Below are 19,660 nucleotides of genomic sequence, written 5' to 3'. Positions count from 1 at the left end.
TTTACGTAATATTGTCGATGAGGTTCAGATCCGAGGCGTAGGCATTGATCGTTAGTACTTATTAAAGCTCAATATGTCCAATTTCGACAGAGAGAAGCTAGCGCTAATTACTTGCATGAAAAAGATAATTATTTACATGAAGCATAGTAAGCAAGTAAACACGAAAGGTGCACGTCCGTTTAATTGGATTCGTATTTCATAAAAACTGGCTATGACGATGCTTGCGCGCGAATTTGCGTGGTGCCTCGATGTGCGCAATGTATGCACCTTCTTCCTGTTAGGGTTACGCACACAACCGTAGAAAGGCAACGACTGATTTGCGACAAAGGTTAGTATCGGTAAATATAAGAAACAAAAAATTTGTTTAATATCCTGACTATCACCTAATGGACGTCAAAGCTGGCAGCCCCCATTGTTAACAGAATCGAACTTAAATTTTAAAAGCAGTTGTATGGGTATACCATAGTAGGCGGATACAATTTTGTACGAACCCAATGGAACTCTTAATTAGCTGAATATATTAAGCGCAAGGTGATTACTAACAAATTACAAACTTGTAAAATACGTGTACGTGATAAGTCGTTGAAATATTTTTAACGGTATAGAAAAATAAGTATAAAATAAACAAATTACAGTATAAAATAAATAAATTACTCTAGCCGCTTAGTAGTCTGAATCAATTTTATTTTAAATTTAAAACAAATACTTACTACGGGCTTACAGCGCTAGTCACCACAGAAATAAGGCAAGGTACGGTAGATAGTAAGCGTTTATTTGGTCATATCGCGCAGTAAATGGTACGTGCATTGTTCATTTTTGTAATAATCTTACATCTATATGCGTAAAAAACGTTTTATTCATTAATCGACCGGAGCGTAGCGAAGGTCCTCAACAATACTACAATGCGTAAGCGCAATTATTGAAGGTATAACGATGTTAATCAGCCTTGCACTGTTTTCTGGTCAGTTTACGTTTTAGAAGGTTTCTTTCGCTTCGTATATCTGCGTTCTTATCATTCGTTGCCCCGCTCCAATATGGAAACCATAAATTTCAATCATCCGCAGAGTGCAGATTCTCCTGTTCTCTAGAAACGCCGAACTTTGTTCGTTATGCCAACCTAAAGACTGGACACGCAGGCAGAATTTAGTCGGTGAATCGTTTTGACTTAAACTATAATTCAGGCCATACAGCGGAGAATGGAAAAGGCCGAATTTTGACTCTGTTCTCGCACTATTATTACGTTGACCGGGATATACGAGTTCACTGATGACGTGGATCATGGGAAAAAGTGGTGCTGTCTCAAACTTTCGTGCAGGAAGCGTAACAGGGCAACAAATTTTGCCGGAAGTAAGGCGCATGGGTGGATACAAATTTGATGACAATCTCAACAGGCAGATTCTCCAGTATAATCAAACAGATTACCGTCAATGAGTTAAAACTTCCGCTCGTGAAACGCTTCCGTACGGAACCAGGATCCTTCAGGTAACAGTCGTAGACACTATGTTGATTGTTTTGTACCGCCTAACAGAGCGTATCATATAGAAGTATATAACGCTGTGTGGCAGATACTAGTTCACATCTACCCAGGCGGCTGCGTTACCGTTCCAGCGGTAGTCCCCATTTATATTTCTTGTATGCAAAATAGTAATTTTTATCATTGCACATTATTTAAACTGCTAGCAAAGTGTGATTTTTTCCGAGAGGGCAATAATCCGAATGTAAACTTCATTGATCTTATTAATATTCTGAATGTGATAGCGTGGGATTATGGGGCAGAACCATCAAACGTTGGTGTAGTATATGGGAAGTATGTGTTTGCTTCATGCAGGAAGATCCGCGTTATGGAATAGGTCATCGTTTGAACTGTGGTACACGATATAGTGTACACCGAATTGTGAGACGTAAACTATGCCGTTTTTTGCTGTTGTCTCGGTCTTTATATTATTTAGAAGTGACCCTGTGGGTGCCATATTAAAGTTTAACCTAATTGTTTTCACAGGTATATGAATAACCGCTGTCTGGGCCACTTACTGGTTTTTCGGGTATGCGGAATGTTTTAATTTTTTTGTAATTCCATCTTGGAGAGCGGAACCGACCAGTTAAGTTCTTACTTCGATATTTCTCAACAACCAGTCACTTTCACTATTCACATTAAGCAAGCGATCACTAGCTGTGTTCCTGATGAACTTGTTATCAGTGTTAGATTAAAATTAGTAATTGGCACACTTCTACAAATCTGCATATATCTTTGCAAGTCCGAAGGAAACTGGTGTCTGTACAAAATTGTTATTTCTTTAGTTTTTGCACTTTTGTTGTGATTGTTAATACGTGGGTGGCGAGTGTAAAATACAGTAAAAGTGACTGGTTAATGTTGTGGAATGCCTTTGTGCTTGTATTGATTGCCTCTGTGATTATTATGCATTTGTAGTATTTGTTGATGTACGTTTTTTACGAGCACCAACAATTATTAATAACAATGGCGTCACTAAATTAGCATTCTTGAATAAGCAAAGTATTTTTGCAGGGCTACGCCATGCATTGCCTCCACACAACAGCATTGAGGATATCTTTTTTAGTATTAATACTGTATGGACTTGCTCATCCAGTTGTTGCGGAGGATTCTCGACTCTGGAGCCGGCTATCGCATCGGCAAAGATGGATTGTGGCCAAAAGGGCACCGCCAACAGCCGGCGCAAAGAAAGTCTGTGGGAAGCAACTCCGAAGCCTGTTTTCTCTGATATGCCAAAACCGTTATCAAACCAAACATGCAGCCAGTATAGGTAGGTCGACAAGTAATACAGCTCAGCTCTGATACTTTAAAATAATGTAAAATGTATACAGTATTTGCAGTTTCGCACTCAGAAAATCATTATGTATCAAGTTATATCATAAGAGGACTTGTCCATGGTTCAGTTCGGGTGGATAATTACTTGTGCAATTAATTATGCCATATCGCTATTCAAATTTGTATACGTATACAGATTTGAACAAAAGAAAGGAAGTAGGCAAAGAAAGTACTTGCTACAAATTACATTATGCTGTATATAAATTATTCCGATATTCCCTTTCGCATTTTAAACAAGTCTATAACGTGTTGCAATATGCGCTCGTGAGAAGGAAATTAAAATTTTTATTGCTTGTGATGGAGCTCGAATCGGTAATAACTAATAACCAAAACGCGGGCACGCATCGACGCCGGCTTCAAACCGATATGAATCGCGGTTAAACTTAGAGAAAAAATCGACATGTGCCAGTCTCTCCCAGTTTCCCATCTAATTATGCCACGCTAAAATCAAATACCTGCCGTGCCGAAGTCCCACTACGATGTCCTTTTGTGGTTTAGGGTGCGGTGTTTAACTTGCAGATTACGTCAACACTGGATATAGTAACCCCTAATCTGCAATGTACTATTACGTGGATCTTGACGCTCATTGCCAATAATGATGAAAACGCTTTGCCGTGGAACGGCATTATTGTGACAGTAAACAAAACTATCATGCTATGTATGTACAGTATATGCGGCATAAATCATTGATTTAAAACTAACAATTAAGCGCAAGTAAAACCATGAGCCGCAAAGCAGAAGAAAGTGGTAAATTATATCTAGTGTAATGTGCACATTTAATAACCCAAATTGTATTCAAAAGTCCAGGGAAACTAAACTCGAATAGCTGTTGATAACTTGACGTTAAAAGCAACGATTTCGTCAAGAAAAAGCATTAATTACTGTAAAGTAACATGAGCGAACTCCCAACTTTACTAAGATAAGTTTACTTTTTACTACTGCGTAGAGCTGATCTAGCTTTTATAATTGATTACATTTCAAATCACGCAGTGTATTGTACAACTTTCTCGACTTTTTAATCAAAAACAGAATCTGCAGATACTCGTATACTTAGTAGGTTTAATTTGCAGTACTATATGGCTAATGGATTCAAAACAACGTTTTTGTTAACAGAAATGGCTCGTCGGGCGCAGCTACCGGCCGTGATGAAAAGAAATCCGGAATATGCAACAGATGACCATATTCTGCCGCACGACGAAGATCCCGCTTTGGATCCCGATTCAGTATTTCTGGATGAACAGACCGCGTCTATATTTTTGCACCGACGAGCTGATGAAAAGGGTGCTTATTCCGAGTGCTGCTTGAAAGCGTGCACAATCTCTGAAATTGTTGGGTATTGTCATCCTGATATACAGAAAGGCGTCTACGGAATAGCCAATCCAAAGATTCAGTGATCTCATTTTTTTGCACATTGTTACCTGTTGAAGTTCGCAATCTTGCTCTTTTCAAATCTCGCATACGTGTAATGCTGATTACGTAAAATATAAAATCGCATGCGGTGCAGTGTTATTTTCCGTCCACGATTCAGTGAGTAAATTTTAACTATACGGTCAAGACTAGCAAAAAATTTGTAGCGTCTTGTGTTTAAACCCAAGACATTGATAAAATTTTATCAATGATTTTATTTTATTACAAATTTGAAGAAATTACTACATGTTCGAGTGTCTGTCCCTTATTCCATTGTACGTACCTAGATTGCTATGCTTACTACTCTAGTTTTCTACACACGTTGGATGGCATCAGTCACGCACCGTGACGCACGTCAGTCGACAAAACAAATATCCAGTACGGTCGGTTAGAGATACCTACAACAACCATCTACCTGAATTCAGTAACAAGTTTTCGAAGGAACTAGCCGAATAAAGCAATCGCAAAGTACGGCTCTCCTTTTTGCTGCACAAGTCATGATCAATTTATTCATGAATGCGACCATCCGAATGTTCGTGCTTGTATCCAAAAAGGTCATGACAATCGAATTGTACGGTTTGCCCCTCATCAAGAGCCTTATTCGTGTTTTGGATAACGGTCACAAAGCATTGTACGAAATTTTTTATACATTGTGGCAATTATATACAAGGAAGTTAAATGGTAGTTCCGGCACCATGCAGGATAACATGATTCGCATCTGTACACTTCTACCGTGGTATACCTTTGATAAGTATCGTTATACAAGTACAAACTTAGTACCAAAACAAAACGGCATTTACAATAAAAAAACTTCCTCTATGCACTTCTTGGACATCGGCAATTCTGCAAAGCACCCATCGGAATGCAGAATTATGCTAAGCTATCTGAATCATGATTTTTATTGGACATAAGCTGTGCAGGTGTTGCAAAGCAGAGCAGGACTGCTTGATTTCGAAACGCAACGTTTGGGCAATTTTTATTAATTAGACCTTCTAAAATTGTTTATTCAATTTAATTATGCTAAGCCAGTTTAAACTAAGCTAAGCCAATTATGCTAAGCCAGTTTGGGCAATTGTGTTTATCTGCATTTCTTTCGGCGTTATTGTCAGTGCTGAAAGAAAATTCATACTCGTGCTTAATTTATTAATATAGGAACCCAACAGAAAGCCAAAGTCAGCTAGAATGGATAAACGCCAACAACTGTCCTGTACAAGAAAACAAAACTGAGACTGGCAGGCGTATGATAAGTAATGCGAGCACATGTGTAAGAATGAAACTGGCTAACCATAAGGAATAACCACAAAGGATGTTGTTAATAACTTCACCTGCATACACAACCATACACAACAAAAGAATTTACATGTACCATTCATTCCTTAGATAAAAGTGTGCTACTTCTACTTTCGGGACTTGTAGTGATTTGATTTCCCGCAAACTCAGTAATCTACAATTGTGCTTTCGACGCGGCTTAGGCCTTTAATGCACAGGATCCAGTGGTCGATTGAAGCCTCCCCGCCGATTCATGTACTGGCGATATTTGCGCTTGACTGCCACCGCCGCCATTCCCGTGTCGTTTCCCTCCACTTTTTTCCCCTTCGTCGAGTCAAAGGAAGTGAAGCCCATCATAGCCACCATGGCTTCTTCGTCATCATCCATGGCGATTCCCGACGTTCCGGAAAATACCAGCTTTTCCTCGCTAGCGTGACGATTTACCTAAAAGCGCATTCACAATGCATAACCATACGAAAGTCCTTCATTTAAATGAACCATTTTCAGTCGAAGTTTAAATATCCATAATTCATAATTAATGTGTTAAATATCCATAATATGTCAAATATCCATAATTAATGTGTTAAATGAAATTTTCCAACCTACTATAGAAGTTTCTAAAACAAACAAATATTTACTTGCAGCAAAGCAACTGTACGAGTATGCACCAGTACTTATTTGAATGAACCAAAACGATGGCAGCAAAGCTAAAAGCCTAAACCACAGAAAAATGTGCGTTCGAGTATTTCCACATTAGGCATAACAGTAAGTATTATTTTCTTGGACACTAATGCAGAGGAATATTTATAGTGCACTAAAATATCCTTTTTTCCATGCGAAACGGAATAATTGACGGCTATTTATGGAAAAAATGCACCAGCAAATTTTCTTATTGCTGGATTACAGTTGACTTACTGGTTTTTCCGGGGGAGGACCTCTGTCTTTTCCGCGATCGCTGTCTCGCTCCCGTTCCCGCTCCCTCCTGTCGCGTGGTGAGCGGGAACGCTCATCGCGCGTTCTCCTGTAATCCGCGCGGTCTCTGATTGGAGAACGCGAACGACTTCGGCGGCGTTTTCGGTCGGGCGATCTGCTTCGACTGCGACGCAACGGTCTTTTCCTGTCGCGATCACGACGATCTAGTTCTTCTTCGTTAAACCGACGACGTGAGCTATCGGCTGCAACAATGCAATCCGTCATTAATCCAAGTCTTGAAGTGCTCTAAGCTAGTCGTAAATTGCTTGTGAGCGTATTTTCATGGGTCTGATAACTCTGACTGAAATACGCTGTACTGTTTTACCTGGCATGATGGAAGTGGCTCCAAATCAAATGCGAAAGAATCCACCGTCCACGGATACAGCGCCACAACTTCCGAATCCACAAAAATAACTGACTCCTATCTTGAAATACCAGCGAAATCAATGCAGTACTTCGAATGTCAAAAAATGCTGCATGTCCGAATAGATACTTCAGGCATCGTATATTCTCGCCAGAATAACTAGTAACCGTTGATTGCAACTGCCAGAAAGATTACGAATTCAAATTATGCTAACCTGCAGAACCAAATTTTTCTTCACCAAACAGGTAAGAACCAAACACTTATCTTGGACTTGAACTTACAACATTTTTTGTCACTTCTTCGCTTTGTAAGTTTACGCTTTAATAATAATATTTATAAATTGTCATTATGTGCACAACCTAAACATCACGGCTGATCTAATCCTCCTGGAGGGATTGGATGGGCGCTATTCACGCAATTCGGTTCAATTTATGGACTTAAGCGTCGTGCTCAGTGGCAGCGTTTACACATCCAATCTGCCACAAAATCCATTGGAAGTTGTTGCTTTTCAGTGCCTAAGCGCAAGCCCAAACACGAAAATAATTAATACTACTGTATTTGAAATTAGAAATTTTAGTTTTTATCAAAAGGAGGGCTTAAAAGCAAAGCGCAGAGCGTATCGACCCTGATAACAGGTACCCGATTTTCTGTTATTATGGTTAAGATTTTATTATTGTTAGAATCTGACTAGCGTGTGAAACATTTTGTGAATTGTAAAAGGTACCACATATCGACATATGCCTCGTTTAAGAAGAAGAATTGAAGATGAATTTCTCTCGCTCGTACTAACTTTTATTTTGACCAAATAACAAATGAACCTTTTTTCAGATACCTTTCCATATGTTACACTTTCAGACCAGCAATGGAAGCATTACAAAACTGTTTTTGTTTAAAATGAAAAGTCAAGGACCGTTTTGTCCTACCGAAACATGCTTACAAAGAATTCTAAAATATCAATAAATTATCTCTTCCACTTAAGGAAAGCCTTTCGACAACACTAACATGAGCACTCGGGTTAAGACTATGGTTAAAACTAAGATCAACAATCAGGTTTTCACTTTGATCAGAACTAACGTTAGCACTCGGGTTATGGCTCCGGTCAAATTAAGGAAGTGGGCCGGTACAAGGTACCAAATTCGTGTACATGCACGAAAAGTTAACTTTTGCGCACTCCCAAACACATTTTTGGTTTTATTTTATGACATTCTGTAGCCAGATGACTTGTATACACGGGCGTGAAAACCGTTTGCGCGCGCAACATCCGGTTCGGGAGCACCTGGCTATGAATATCGTTTTTTACACCGATCCACTGATCTAGCATGTTTTTCGAATTTTAAAATGACTTTCAAAAATTCTAAAATTCATTTTAAGATTTTAAGCAAATCATGAAAGTCTAGATCGCTGTAAACACGAAAGACCGTGTGCATTTATGTGCAAAATTTGAAGTAGATCGGTCCATAATGAGACTTTTGGTACACCGGAATGCAGGTAAACTTTTTGGAATTTTCAAACAGCCATAACGTGTATACAAATCATCTGGCAACAGAATGTCATAAAATAAAACTAAAAATGTGTTTGGGAGTGCGCAAAGTTAACTTTTCGTGCATGTACACGAATTTGGTACCTTGTACCGGCCCACTTCCTTAATTTGACCGGAGCCATAACCCGAGTGCTAACGTTAGTTCTGATCAAAGTGAAAACCTGATTGTTGATCTTAGTTTTAACCATAGTCTTAACCCGAGTGCTCATGTTAGTGTTGTCGAAAGGCTTTCCTTAAGTGGAAGAGATAATTTATTGATATTTTAGAATTCTTTGTAAGCATGTTTCGGTAGGACAAAAACGGTCCTTGACTTTTCATTTTAAACAAAAAACAGTTTTGTAATGCTTCCATTGCTGGTCTGAAAGTGTAACATATGGAAAGGTATCTGAAAAAAGGTTCATTTGTTATTTGGTCAAAATAAAAGTTAGTACGAGCGAGAGAAATTCATCTTCAATTCTTCTTCTTAAACGAGGCATATGTCGATATGTGGTACCTTTTACAATTCACAAAATGTTTCACACGCTAGTCAGATTCTAACAATAATAAAATCTTAACCATAATAACAGAAAATCGGGTACCTGTTATCAGGGTCGATACGCTCTGCGCTTTGCTTTTAAGCCCTCCTTTTGATAAAAACTAAAATTTCTAATTTCAAATACAGTAATATTAATTATTTTTGTGCTTGGGCTTGCGCTTAGGCACTGAAAAGCAACAACTTCCAATGGATTTTGTGGCAGATTGGATGTGTAAATGCTGCCACTGAGCACGACGCTAAAGTCCATAAAATGAACCGAATTGCGTGAATAGCGCCCATCCAATCCCTCCAGGAGGATTAGATCAGCCGTGATGTTTAGGTATTGGCACAACGAAATGACGACGCAAACCTGCAGCGTTTTGACACTCGTTCCACTAGGGTCCGAGAACGGGCTGGGGTCTGTGCGCTTTAATGAAAACCTCAGCACGCCACAATCTGAACAGCTGATCGCTCAATTTTATTTCGTTAATGGTTAATCGGTAAATTTTTGAAGTTTAATACTAGTTTAATTACAAGATTTTCCAAGTTTTTTTGCCTGTCATATCGTTGTCATTTTTATTTATCGGTATTTTTTCTGTCTCTCCTCTCTTTATAGATAATTTCGAGTGAAATAATCTCGTGATGGATACATTTCATACAAAAGTGGCGCTTATCACGGGTTCGACATCGTAAGCAGGAGATCGTTCTCCATGTTTCTGGGTCTTCGTCTCTTCCCGTTTTTATTTGATTTTTAAGTACAGTATCAGTATTGCAGTATTAAATGTTGCGATTGTATTACCAATAATAGCAATCAGTTTGAGTTGTTTAATATTTTTTGGGGCCGTAAATTGATGAAAAGAGTTTTTTAAACTATTGTGTTGTTGCGCGCTTTTGTTCTTTTTTTTCGAGAGCATAACGATAACTGCATAAGTAAACAATTTCGTACTATGACTATGGCTGTCCAAAAAAACGTTTTTCGTTGGGTAACACGTAATTTCCACATACATGTAGTTATGGTGCATTGTACACTTCAACTGAAATTTCGTGTGTGATTATTATTGTAGTGGCATTGGTCTTGGGATCGTCGACAAGTTAGCCCGTGATTCTCGACCTATGCACATCTGTCTTACTGGTCGTAACCCCAAGAAACTGCAGACGGTGCTGGGCGATTTCAAGCGGAAGTATCCCGAAACAGAGTTCTCGTCGTTGGTTTTAGACGTTTCCGACTCGAAGTCTGTCTTATTTGCTGTTGAAGAGATACGAAAAAGGTGATTGAAATGCATCATCATTTTTATGTACGTTTCAAGTGTGTATTTGGTATTAATCGTAAGAAATTGATGTATTTTTTGTATGCCACACCATACATATTCAAGCAACAGTAAGATCGGGGTGTTTTTGGTGTTTCATATTAGCCTGTTGAGTGGTGGGTTTTAACGTGCCGGGGTTTACTTGTAATTTTGTTCTTACTAATATTCAGTTGAAATTTCTCTTTCTTGTACAGATACAATCGTTTGGATTTTGTCTTTCTGAACGCCGGAATGATGCCGCAAGCCCGTGTGAATTGGACGAACTGTATAAAAGGTTTTTTTTCGGGGTGTGCCTATTCTGTTAGAAGATTCACACAAGAATATTTCTCACTGCAGTGCATTTTTTGCGTATTTTAGAAACATTGTGCACATGTTCCTCACCGGAGACGGAATGTTGGACGCTGTGACCGACGGCAAAACCCGCGACGGATTATCGGAGACGTTTGCGACCAATGTTTTTGGACATTTTCTGATGGTACATGAGCCAGCAATTGTATGACGTTTAACTGTCAGAGTGAACATAAATTGGCTGACTTCTCCCCGGAACATGATAAATGGTGGTTCGTGAAAAATGGTTGCTTTATAATCACACATCATGATGCGTTTGGCTAGTGAGTGAGTGAATGAGGCTAAGCGTGTGCGCTAGGTGACAGAACTGCAGGATATCATGGGCGGACACGGCGACGACGATCGCACACAGCTAATATGGACATCATCCAGCAGTGCTTTGACGCAGCTGTTTGACCCGGATGATGTTATGTGCGCAAAAGGGTAAAACCGGGCGTTGCGGATGACGTTTTGTTGGCGATTTACGGATCACATAAAACGTTTTACGTTGAGTGGTCATAAATAACGCGCTGTTTCCAAAGGAAAAATTCCTACGCCTCATCCAAGTACTGCATGGATGCACTGAGTGTTGCCCTGAATGAACTGTGGAATTCCCAAGGGATCTACTCACACGTGGTGTGTCCGGGAGTGGTAGTGACAAGCTTGACCAATGCCCTTTTAGCACAATGGTTGTGGTATCTTCTTCTTCCCATTTTTTACTTGGTGAGCACAAGCTATATCATTGAGTGCTATAGCTGGAACATGTCGTGTGCCTTCGTTGTGCATAGAATTGTCCATTTTCTACAGCACGTATATTTTGTCTGCTTTCAGCTGCGTGTTTTTATCCACAATCTGACGTTAACCGTTAATGCTGGAACTACTGGTCTGGTGAGCAACAATTTCGCTACTTTCTGTACAATTTACACGTCCTATTTTGTGAATGGCCCAAGTTTATACTGACTGCAAAGAATTTTGTACATAAATTGTGTCGTTGTAGATGTGGTTAACGAAACAAAAACCGGAGGGGCTGGATTACAGAACCAAAATATTTACCAGAGCAAATTGGTTTGGCCCCTATCTGGAATTTCAGATGGTACACAGTTTGAATTTTCTGGCTGATAAATTGATTGAAGCCTGTTAGGACTTTGTTTTTTGAATAAGTATTTGACCAGGTGGATGTCTCGGATAATGTCAAAGATGTGGTGATGAACCAGCTAGCGCTGATGCGCAAGCGCATTCTGCAACAAATCCAGGGCTACTCCTGAACACTTTCCCATTCCAAAGTGAAAAACCTTGCATATGTAATCGCTGTCAAATTGTTCGCGATGCAGTTGGTTTTATTAACAATTTGTTTACATATTTTTGCAATTTTGTTAATGGTGAGTCTTCGAAATTTTATGTTCCTGCTGTTTTTGGACGTGTAAAAGATCCGCTCTACAAGCAACTTCCTAGATGCAGTGTTTACAGTATTTTGCTCCTTTAATGTAGTGGTTTTTTCATTTGTTCAGGAAAGCTTCCGCTGAAAAGTCGTTGCTCACTGAAGAGATTCTCAATAAATCTGGGTTGGCTTTGTACTTGTCCCAAGATTTGTGCAGCGCAATAGATAAGCACTGGCGAGTGGATGTTGCGCCGCTGGTGCTGGCTGTAGCGTAATCATAAGCGGCCAGCAGATAATCGGCTTGCGCCGACACTTAACGATTGCGCAAGCACAAGTTGAAACCCGGCTGATGAAGGATTAAAGCAAATAATTGGCCATTTCGTATCTGGGCTATGTGTCTGGGAACAAATTTTGATTGATGAGGTAATTGACGAATTTTTACCACACAGTGACATGTAACAGAGAACCATCGAATTGGCATCATTTATCGCCGTAGGAGAATTTATTGATATACGAGTAGCCGGTCGAGGGTTGAATCGCAGCCGCTCTTTTTCTTCTGTTGGAGAAAATCGGCATGTACACACCATCATGGATGCGGCAGCGTACAAGGCGCGAGTGTTGGGTTTCCGGGCGACAGATGTGTGTTACTACTAAACTAAATCTTGTAGCAGCACTCGAATGATGACACGGACATGAGGCCGCACATCTTCCTCTCGTTCGGGGGAACAACTTATTACACCGTCTTACACGGCCGGTGTATATATCTGTACATGGTACATGCGGCTATCGCGTATGTAGGAAGCAGAAACCCAGTGACTGGAAATTCACTTATACGCCACGACACTGCACTAAGTATTCAAACCAGATTGGTAAACATTTAGCAGAATATAAAATGGAATAGTTAACGAAGAGTTGTAAGAACGAGAGAGAGGGACAGTGCAGAGACAGTGCGGGAAAAAAAACAGTTAGTAGATCAGTGGAGTACAGGTTATCATTAGGGATTGTATACTATATGAAGTCGAGTTAATGCCATTAGCAAAATAGCAGTACGCTATGTAGTAGCCAGCAGCATTCTCCTACGGAAGCGTAATTTAACGTCGGATTCCGTACATGTGCGTAATCACCAAGATGGCGCGCGGCGGTGCGGACGTTGCCGGCGCGTGTCCCCACTGATTTGCACCCATAATATATCTGTCAAGTCTTATCGGATTCATTGGCAGCCGCCACCTATTGGGACGAGGGATTCCCTTTAGCATCCTTGGCGGTGGAAATAGTTAATTGTGATGTCCTGCTGCTTGCCGCTGCCGGAGCGCTGTGCTCAGTTGGGAATGCTTGTTAACTGTAGCTCATTTAAGTTTGTGATGGCAATTTTCTATCCAAAGCAGAAAATTAAGCGCCAGCGCACTATCGTTCCCGCATGTACCCTTAGCTGTGATCAGTTTAATGTCACCTCTTGAATTAATTCGCCACAAACCAACACAAACGATTATCCGCTTCCCAACGCCAAAGACTGGGATTTTGATAAAAAAAGGGCTGTAAATGGATTCCTTGCAGACTGATGGCGACGCGAACATCTCATCTGAATTTAATATGACGGAGTACATTGAGCGGCTGTTGGGCGAAAAACAGCTGTCGATGTCGATGGTCATTCCCATAACTGTCATCTATACGGTGTTGTTTATCGGTGGCATCGTGGGCAATATTCTAACCTGCATGGTCATTGTGCGCAATCCCTACATGCACACCACGACCAACTACTATCTCTTCTCCTTGGCCGTCTCCGATGTGCTCATGCTGCTATTCGGTATGTCTTGCATAATCTGGTTTGTGCTCATTACAGTGTTAAAGAAAATCAAATCCCGGAGGAAACTTTAGCAAATCTGTTGGGTCGCGTAGCAAACAGCCTCGGCCATAAAAAGTAAATAGTTCGGACTTGTGCACTGCATATAGCAGATAGATATGTATAACTGCAGACAGCTTCATTCACAGTGATTGCTGCGGTAAACAAGCATCTTATGGATTTATTCATTCATATTTGTCTAGTTTTTCTGCATTGCCGAACAGATGTTGACTGTAACACAAACGCAAATTTAGCTCGGGTACTTTAAAGCCACACAGGGACACCAAGCGGGGTGCACGCACTTCAACCGCTCTTTTCCATTTTTAATACTAATGTAAACATTGCAGTTTTCTGGCTTAATATGCATGGAAACTACCAAATTTATAAAGCTAAACAATCCGATTGCCATCAACATTTCGGTAATACTGTGAAAAAAAATATTGATTTCAAAGTTAGAAATTATATGCAAATGGACTGGATCGAGGTCTGTAGCAGGTTTCCATGACTTACGATTTAAATCTTATATACAATATTTTGCTCGCTCTTTATACTCATTATTTTAGTTTATGAGCTACGAGTGTCTATGAGTTCATGAGCAATTTCGCTGAACCGGTTAAATGCGCTTTGCCTGAAAAACTGAACACGATTTCATATGACATAAGCTCGAAGATATCGGAGATTAAAATGAGCAGACCGGCATGTCATACACGTAAATTTGAATAGTTTTGCGCGCGTGCTTATGGCGCATGGATAGGTAATAACATTAATTTTTATTAGGTGTATGGAATGTCTCGAAACATCTAAAATTGCACGAATAATCTTTAATCGGAAAAAAAATTTTCCAGAGCGATATTTAGTGAAATGCGTGATTACCAGCTGAACAGTCATGACAGAAAAAACCATAACAGGGAAGCACGAAAACGATTGGGATTGCTGCCATAATAAGAAGTTACCTTTAACTGTTTATAAGATCAAAGCGCTCATTTATTCCGGAGAAGCTATACAATTTGTTATACTAAGGATCATAGATTTAGAGACAGACAACAAAATAATACTTCGAGTGTGTTGGACTAAATCTACTAATGACCATCAATTTTGATAAGATCCTGAATTACTACTTCCTATAGCCTTTGTTATCATCATATTGTTTATTTCTGCTTCTTATTTTCTTATTTATTACGCCCACTTTTAGTTTGGAGAAATGGATGTTGTACGCAGCAAGTTTCAATAACTAGAAAAGTTTTCTGCGATAAAAGTCAAGTTCTGGCAGTATTTTTCGTAAGTTTATAAGTACTCTTAATTGGCACTGGCACTGCAGTGGATCGAGAATGATTCTGGTTACATCAACTTACATGTTGTCAATGACGTCCGTAGTCAGCAAGACCGCAATGCAGTGCCCAATTTTGTTGCCCTTGGGGGAAGATTGGAGAATTTGCGCCCTTATTACGCCTGATAAGTTGCAAAATAGGAAACTGATTTCTTGTTTACAAGTAATTTAATTTTAACTTTTGCTGGCGTTGTTCTTCGTGCTAAAGAAAGGAATCTAGGGACCTCATTTAACGTTCACAAATTACAGTAATGTTGCAGTACATTTAACAGGGAACACTTTTGTTACAGTTGTGTGCACAAATACAGACTGACAAAAGGTGAATTCATAGCTTGCCTGAGCGAACAAACTTAAGAGATAATTAAAAGTAAGTAATTGCAAGGAACTTAATGCATATATGATTCACTAACACAGGAGCCTGCGATAAAAGAATATTGTACGTAACACGTAGTTACGTATGGTTTTTTATAATTTGACACTTGGGTGCTTTATTGTGTCAAATTATAAAAAAAGAATATATATCTTGCACTGTATATCTAGTGTATCGTATGCGGTACACCCAACACGCTGGAATCAGCTTGGTACAGTATATCTATATGTATGTTGCACGGTATATAATATATATGTAATTATGTATATATGTTGGACAGAAATATTTTTTTTCGAATTCGTTTGACTATGTAAGACTTCAAATAAAGTTATCAAGAACAAATTCAGCTTTTGGCAGGGAAAGTGTGGGGGAATTACTGCAGTTGCCGTCTATATTTATCAAAATAGTTATGCTATTCGGTCTGAATTCTCATGACATCAGACCGATTGCCTTATGGGGAATAATTTGAGATAATGGTATTAATGGATTCATTGTCTACTATCTACCTAAAATAGTTTGGTTGAGAACTGTTGCCCTTCAACTGCAGAGAACGAACCAACCTACCAACCTTGTCTTTATTCTACATTTCGTTTTTACTCTAGGCTTGCCGCTGGAGATTTATTCTTTTTGGGTGCAGTATCCGGTAGGCTTGTCATCATGTCACAGAGAACTATCTCACTGCTAAAAGCCTGCACCGTACCTGTACCGCTAAAATTATTTGTGTTTCAGTATGCATTCCCATCATTCGTTTGCTCCGGAAGAGCGATGATTTCCGAAATGACAAGTATGGCGAATGTACATCACTTGACAGTTATCAACTGCGACACCAAATCATGAAGTAAAATTAAACATAAAATGCTGTTTTGTTGTTTTTAGCCAATGCATCTATAATGACAATAAGCGCTTTTACCGTTGAAAGATACTTAGCAAGTAAGTCGAAAATCTGTTTCCGTGTGATACTCGTATTGCAAGTTATGTTGGAAACTTGGAAGTCTGTAAATGCATCCATTAAACTCGCCGGATCCGTTAGGACACCTTGTAATTTATGCTCTTCATTAACACGATTATTTTAACTGATTTTGCGGGAAGTATCCCTAATAAGCAAATTTTTTAACTTTACAGAATCTGCATTCCATACGCCTAAAAGACATGACATTTTTAATTAAATTTTTATAAAAACAATAGGGCAGCATCGTGAATCACACGGACGTTGTAGTTCATGGCTCTTGTAGCAAACTCCCAGTTTTGTACTATTACATTACGTGCCACTGTCCTTTCTCTAATTATCAATATAATATTATCTGTATCTATAGAATATGACTATTGCATTGTAGTTTGCCATCCTATAGATGACTATTGCATTGTAGTTTGCCATCCTATCAGTACCCAGACAATGACCAGCTTGTCGCGAGCGAAGATGATGATTGGAATAATTTGGCTGGCCTCTCTGATGAGCGCAATACCTTACGCATTTTTTGTAAAGGTGAATCACCTCGTATATCCCGGGACTTCGGACGAGATACCTGAATCAGCTTGGTGCAGTATCAACCAGAATGCTCGGGAAGAGACTGCGGCACTATTCATTGTCTATACCACCGTTTTCTTTGTGGTACCTATCGTCCTTCTAACGATTTTGTAAGTACTACCGACGACTGTGTAAGTACACTGGTGTTTTGGTGTTGACCACTGTCCACTGAAGTTACCGTAGATTCCGTGTTTGAACCGTTATGTGTGTATACCATGTACTGTATAGTACTGTACGGTACGACTTCCAAGAAGTGTTAAATTCAGTGGATATATGACATCGCTTTCAAACAGCAACATTTTCCACATTATACAGTAGGTGTATTATGTGCACTTTACATGTGCCTAGATTTTTGAGCTTTTATACAGGTATATATTAATTGCGCGCGCGTTAAACAAGTCCGAACGGCATCCACTCGCTGGTGTACGTACGGAATCGTCAACCAGCGACACTTCCAGAAATCGGATCCAATCCCGAAAATCCATAATCAGGATGCTCGGTAAACAATTACAGTACCGTTTACTTGTACATTTTCATAAAGACTGCTTTATCTGAATGCTTTGGTGATGTTTTCGGGGTGCTTAAGAATGGAGGACCAGATAGATTGAAAAGCAAGTCTTCCTGTCGGCGAGGTTTCTGTACAGAATAGCTTTTTGAAACTTAACCTTTGTAAACATTTTTGCATGAAATAACCGGTAGCGAATAACAAAACATAGAGTTGTCGTGTGAAACAACAACGCACAACAACAACAACAGACACAAATTGTGTCTGACGTTACTGTTATGACGTCAAGTGCAAAACTACATCTCAAGACTTTCAACATGTATTCAATAATAATATTGTATTCCTTAATTTTCTTAATCCTTCCTATCGGCTCATGGATTGTGTTGATGTAATAAAATTAAATTTCGAAAGGTTTAACGTAATAACTAATAAGTATTTTAAAATCGTGCGTATAATTTCATCAGTGTGTCACAAATTTTATGACATCCCTTCCAGAAACTCGTTTTTGCTACGTGCGCTCTATTTACACATACTTTCTAACACAAAATTAAATAAGATACAATAAAAATTAAACAAAAACGAGTTCAGAGAGCCACGATAATTTTCTCATTTTTATGTATTAATTTGTGACCAACCGCATATAAAAAAATTTGTACGCGGAGTCACTAATTTATCGCTAAAAAAACTTTTTACATAACTCTGTCGATTGCTGCTCTGGTACCTCAACCTAAAAAAGTAAAAAAGTTATGTAAATGTAAAAATGTGAGTTATGTAAAAAAGATTAATTATTCAGGTACTGATATTTGTTATGAAATTTTATATGAATTTTGGAAATGTCAGTAAGGAACACGAGCTTCTTTGGCACCAGCACAGTAACGAAGATGCAATGATGAGGTCAGGAATCTTCTGCTACAGTGATCAATTGATCATTATACGCTGATACAATATTTCTATACGATAACGGCGCTGACTTATCTTAAAGATTTCTGGCATTAACGTCTATTATAACCAGCTAAATTTGTCATAAGTCCCATAACAATAATGCAAGAGCCATGAATACGTATATAACGGATTACGCAAATCTTTGAAGACCGTATGGTAAGCGATTTATTCGGTGTTTTTCAGCTGCGGTCTGTGTTGCGTTCGTCATATGCTGGGCTCCATTCCACACCCAGCGTCTTTTATGGTCTTTTGTCAATGAATGGAATCTCCTTTCGAAATCCATCAACGGATTTCTCTACGTAATTGCAGGCGAGTTCGGCTTGCGATACCCAGTGTTATTGGCAATCAGATACATGCGCATTATTCCCAATTGTACCGTTACTTGTTTATTTAGGCTGCTGCTATTATACAAACTGCGTAATCAACGTGATTATCTACAATCTAATGAGCCATCGTTTTCGTGAGGCATTTCGCGAGGAAACACTGTGTGTGTGCCGTGCACAACGGCGACGGAGATCCAGCCGAGCCGGAAGTGTGGCGCACGATAACGCCCTGGCTAATAGTTTAGTTGGACATTTGTCCTATATGAAGCCCGCCTCCACGCGCATTGTATACCATAATCCGCCCTATCGTCGCCAGTCTTCCTTGTTATCCCGGCTAGATGCACGACGGCGATCCAGCTTTAGTCCGGTACGCGGTGCAGCTGATATGGCGACGGAGGGCAACAGCGTTGTGGAGTTGTACGTGGTTAGCCCGGAAGGAAGACTGCTGGAGGAAGGCAGTATGCGGCATGGATCGGATGGTACAGTGGATCCCTTCCTTGGTTCCCAGTATTTGGCATCATCCAGAAAGTCGTCAGCGTCAACCGATGCGGCAGCAACGGTCGACAACGTAGTTTGATTAGGCTTATATTATACTTTCTCGCCCAGGCTTAATCACTGCTCATCGACGTCACTGAACGTATTTATACTTTCAAATAAATCTGGCTAACGGAAACCGAGTTAGTAACTTGATCCTTCTGCTTCTCGGTGTCTTAAGTTAACAAACCAAGACTAACAAATTGTAAGTTAAAACTGACATTGTTAAGACTGGTATTCACACTCGTAGTTCACGTTAGAGTCCGAATAATATTTCAATTCTGATTTTCGAAAATACTGTATTAATCGTGCACTTATTCAAAATCTGATAATTCGCACACGAAATAAGCAGCATGCTCGGGTACTTAATT

General features: G+C 39.5%; 4 protein-coding genes across 8 annotated transcripts; 3 read left to right on the top strand and 1 right to left on the bottom strand.

Moving 5' to 3' along the window:
• Positions 1-131: 131 nt before the first annotated feature.
• On the top strand, positions 132-4,416 carry LOC129587716 (uncharacterized). Of its 4 annotated transcripts, none has more exons than XR_008690391.1 (4): positions 132-328; positions 2,000-2,098; positions 2,525-2,780; positions 3,959-4,416. XR_008690391.1 is itself a non-coding variant. In XM_055481585.1 (4 exons), the coding sequence occupies exons 1-4, from the start codon at positions 1,376-1,378 to the stop codon at positions 4,237-4,239; spliced, it is 687 nt and encodes a 228-aa protein (XP_055337560.1). In that variant the 5' UTR covers positions 1,008-1,375; the 3' UTR covers positions 4,240-4,416. The 4 variants fall into 4 exon arrangements, 1 of the variants encoding a protein (XP_055337560.1); XR_008690392.1 differs by lacking the exon at positions 132-328 and adding an exon at positions 1,008-1,482; XM_055481585.1 differs by lacking the exon at positions 132-328 and adding an exon at positions 1,008-1,482 and having other exon boundaries at positions 2,000-2,042.
• Positions 4,417-5,380: 964 nt separating this feature from the next.
• On the bottom strand, positions 5,381-7,188 carry LOC129587730 (U4/U6.U5 small nuclear ribonucleoprotein 27 kDa protein-like). The gene is made up of 3 exons (XM_055481610.1): positions 6,819-7,188; positions 6,437-6,696; positions 5,381-5,965 (listed from the first exon to the last, which is right to left on the bottom strand). The coding sequence occupies exons 1-3, from the start codon at positions 6,823-6,825 to the stop codon at positions 5,729-5,731; spliced, it is 504 nt and encodes a 167-aa protein (XP_055337585.1). The 5' UTR covers positions 6,826-7,188; the 3' UTR covers positions 5,381-5,728.
• Positions 7,189-9,380: 2,192 nt separating this feature from the next.
• On the top strand, positions 9,381-12,111 carry LOC129586192 (3-keto-steroid reductase/17-beta-hydroxysteroid dehydrogenase 7-like). Of its 2 annotated transcripts, none has more exons than XM_055479265.1 (9): positions 9,381-9,590; positions 9,976-10,179; positions 10,413-10,505; positions 10,576-10,693; positions 10,865-10,989; positions 11,088-11,268; positions 11,377-11,433; positions 11,543-11,638; positions 11,718-12,111. In XM_055479265.1, exons 2-9 carry the CDS (start codon positions 10,025-10,027, stop codon positions 11,808-11,810), a joined length of 918 nt encoding a protein of 305 aa, XP_055335240.1. In that variant the 5' UTR covers positions 9,381-9,590; positions 9,976-10,024; the 3' UTR covers positions 11,811-12,111. The 2 variants fall into 2 exon arrangements, with proteins under 2 accessions (XP_055335240.1, XP_055335231.1); XM_055479256.1 differs by having other exon boundaries at positions 9,382-9,600.
• Positions 12,112-12,887: 776 nt separating this feature from the next.
• LOC129586974 (neuropeptides capa receptor-like) lies at positions 12,888-19,543 on the top strand. The gene is made up of 8 exons (XM_055480543.1): positions 12,888-13,727; positions 16,063-16,103; positions 16,190-16,244; positions 16,337-16,390; positions 16,828-17,095; positions 17,354-17,484; positions 18,616-18,741; positions 18,827-19,543. Exons 1-8 carry the CDS (start codon positions 13,463-13,465, stop codon positions 19,330-19,332), a joined length of 1,446 nt encoding a protein of 481 aa, XP_055336518.1. The 5' UTR covers positions 12,888-13,462; the 3' UTR covers positions 19,333-19,543.
• Positions 19,544-19,660: the final 117 nt, after the last annotated feature.

The sequence above is a fragment of the Paramacrobiotus metropolitanus genome, unplaced genomic scaffold, assembly GCF_019649055.1.
Source record: "Paramacrobiotus metropolitanus isolate TYO unplaced genomic scaffold, Prichtersi_v1.0 Parri_scaffold0000002, whole genome shotgun sequence".
NCBI classification, from domain to species: domain Eukaryota; kingdom Metazoa; phylum Tardigrada; class Eutardigrada; order Parachela; family Macrobiotidae; genus Paramacrobiotus; species Paramacrobiotus metropolitanus.
Note: the sequence above shows the minus strand (reverse complement) of the source record. Positions and strands in the feature narration are given on the sequence as shown.

Coding starts and splice junctions, on each gene's coding strand:
- LOC129587716 (XM_055481585.1), top strand. CDS start 1,376: ATGACAATCTCAACAGGCAGATTCTCCAGTATAATCAAACAGATTACC. Junction 1,483..1,999: donor ACGGAACCAGGATCCTTCAG/GTAACAGTCGTA, acceptor TTGTTTTCACAG/GTATATGAATAACCGCTGTC. Junction 2,043..2,524: donor GCCACTTACTGGTTTTTCGG/GTATGCGGAATG, acceptor GTATTTTTGCAG/GGCTACGCCATGCATTGCCT.
- LOC129587730 (XM_055481610.1), bottom strand. Junction 5,966..6,436: donor GTCCTCCCCCGGAAAAACCA/GTAAGTCAACTG, acceptor ATGCGCTTTTAG/GTAAATCGTCACGCTAGCGA.
- LOC129586192 (XM_055479256.1), top strand. CDS start 9,554: ATGGATACATTTCATACAAAAGTGGCGCTTATCACGGGTTCGACATC. Junction 10,180..10,412: donor GTTGAAGAGATACGAAAAAG/GTGATTGAAATG, acceptor TTTCTTGTACAG/ATACAATCGTTTGGATTTTG. Junction 11,639..11,717: donor CCTATCTGGAATTTCAGATG/GTACACAGTTTG, acceptor GTATTTGACCAG/GTGGATGTCTCGGATAATGT.
- LOC129586974 (XM_055480543.1), top strand. CDS start 13,463: ATGGATTCCTTGCAGACTGATGGCGACGCGAACATCTCATCTGAATTT. Junction 13,728..16,062: donor TGTGCTCATGCTGCTATTCG/GTATGTCTTGCA, acceptor TTTTTACTCTAG/GCTTGCCGCTGGAGATTTAT. Junction 17,485..18,615: donor ATCCATAATCAGGATGCTCG/GTAAACAATTAC, acceptor GGTGTTTTTCAG/CTGCGGTCTGTGTTGCGTTC.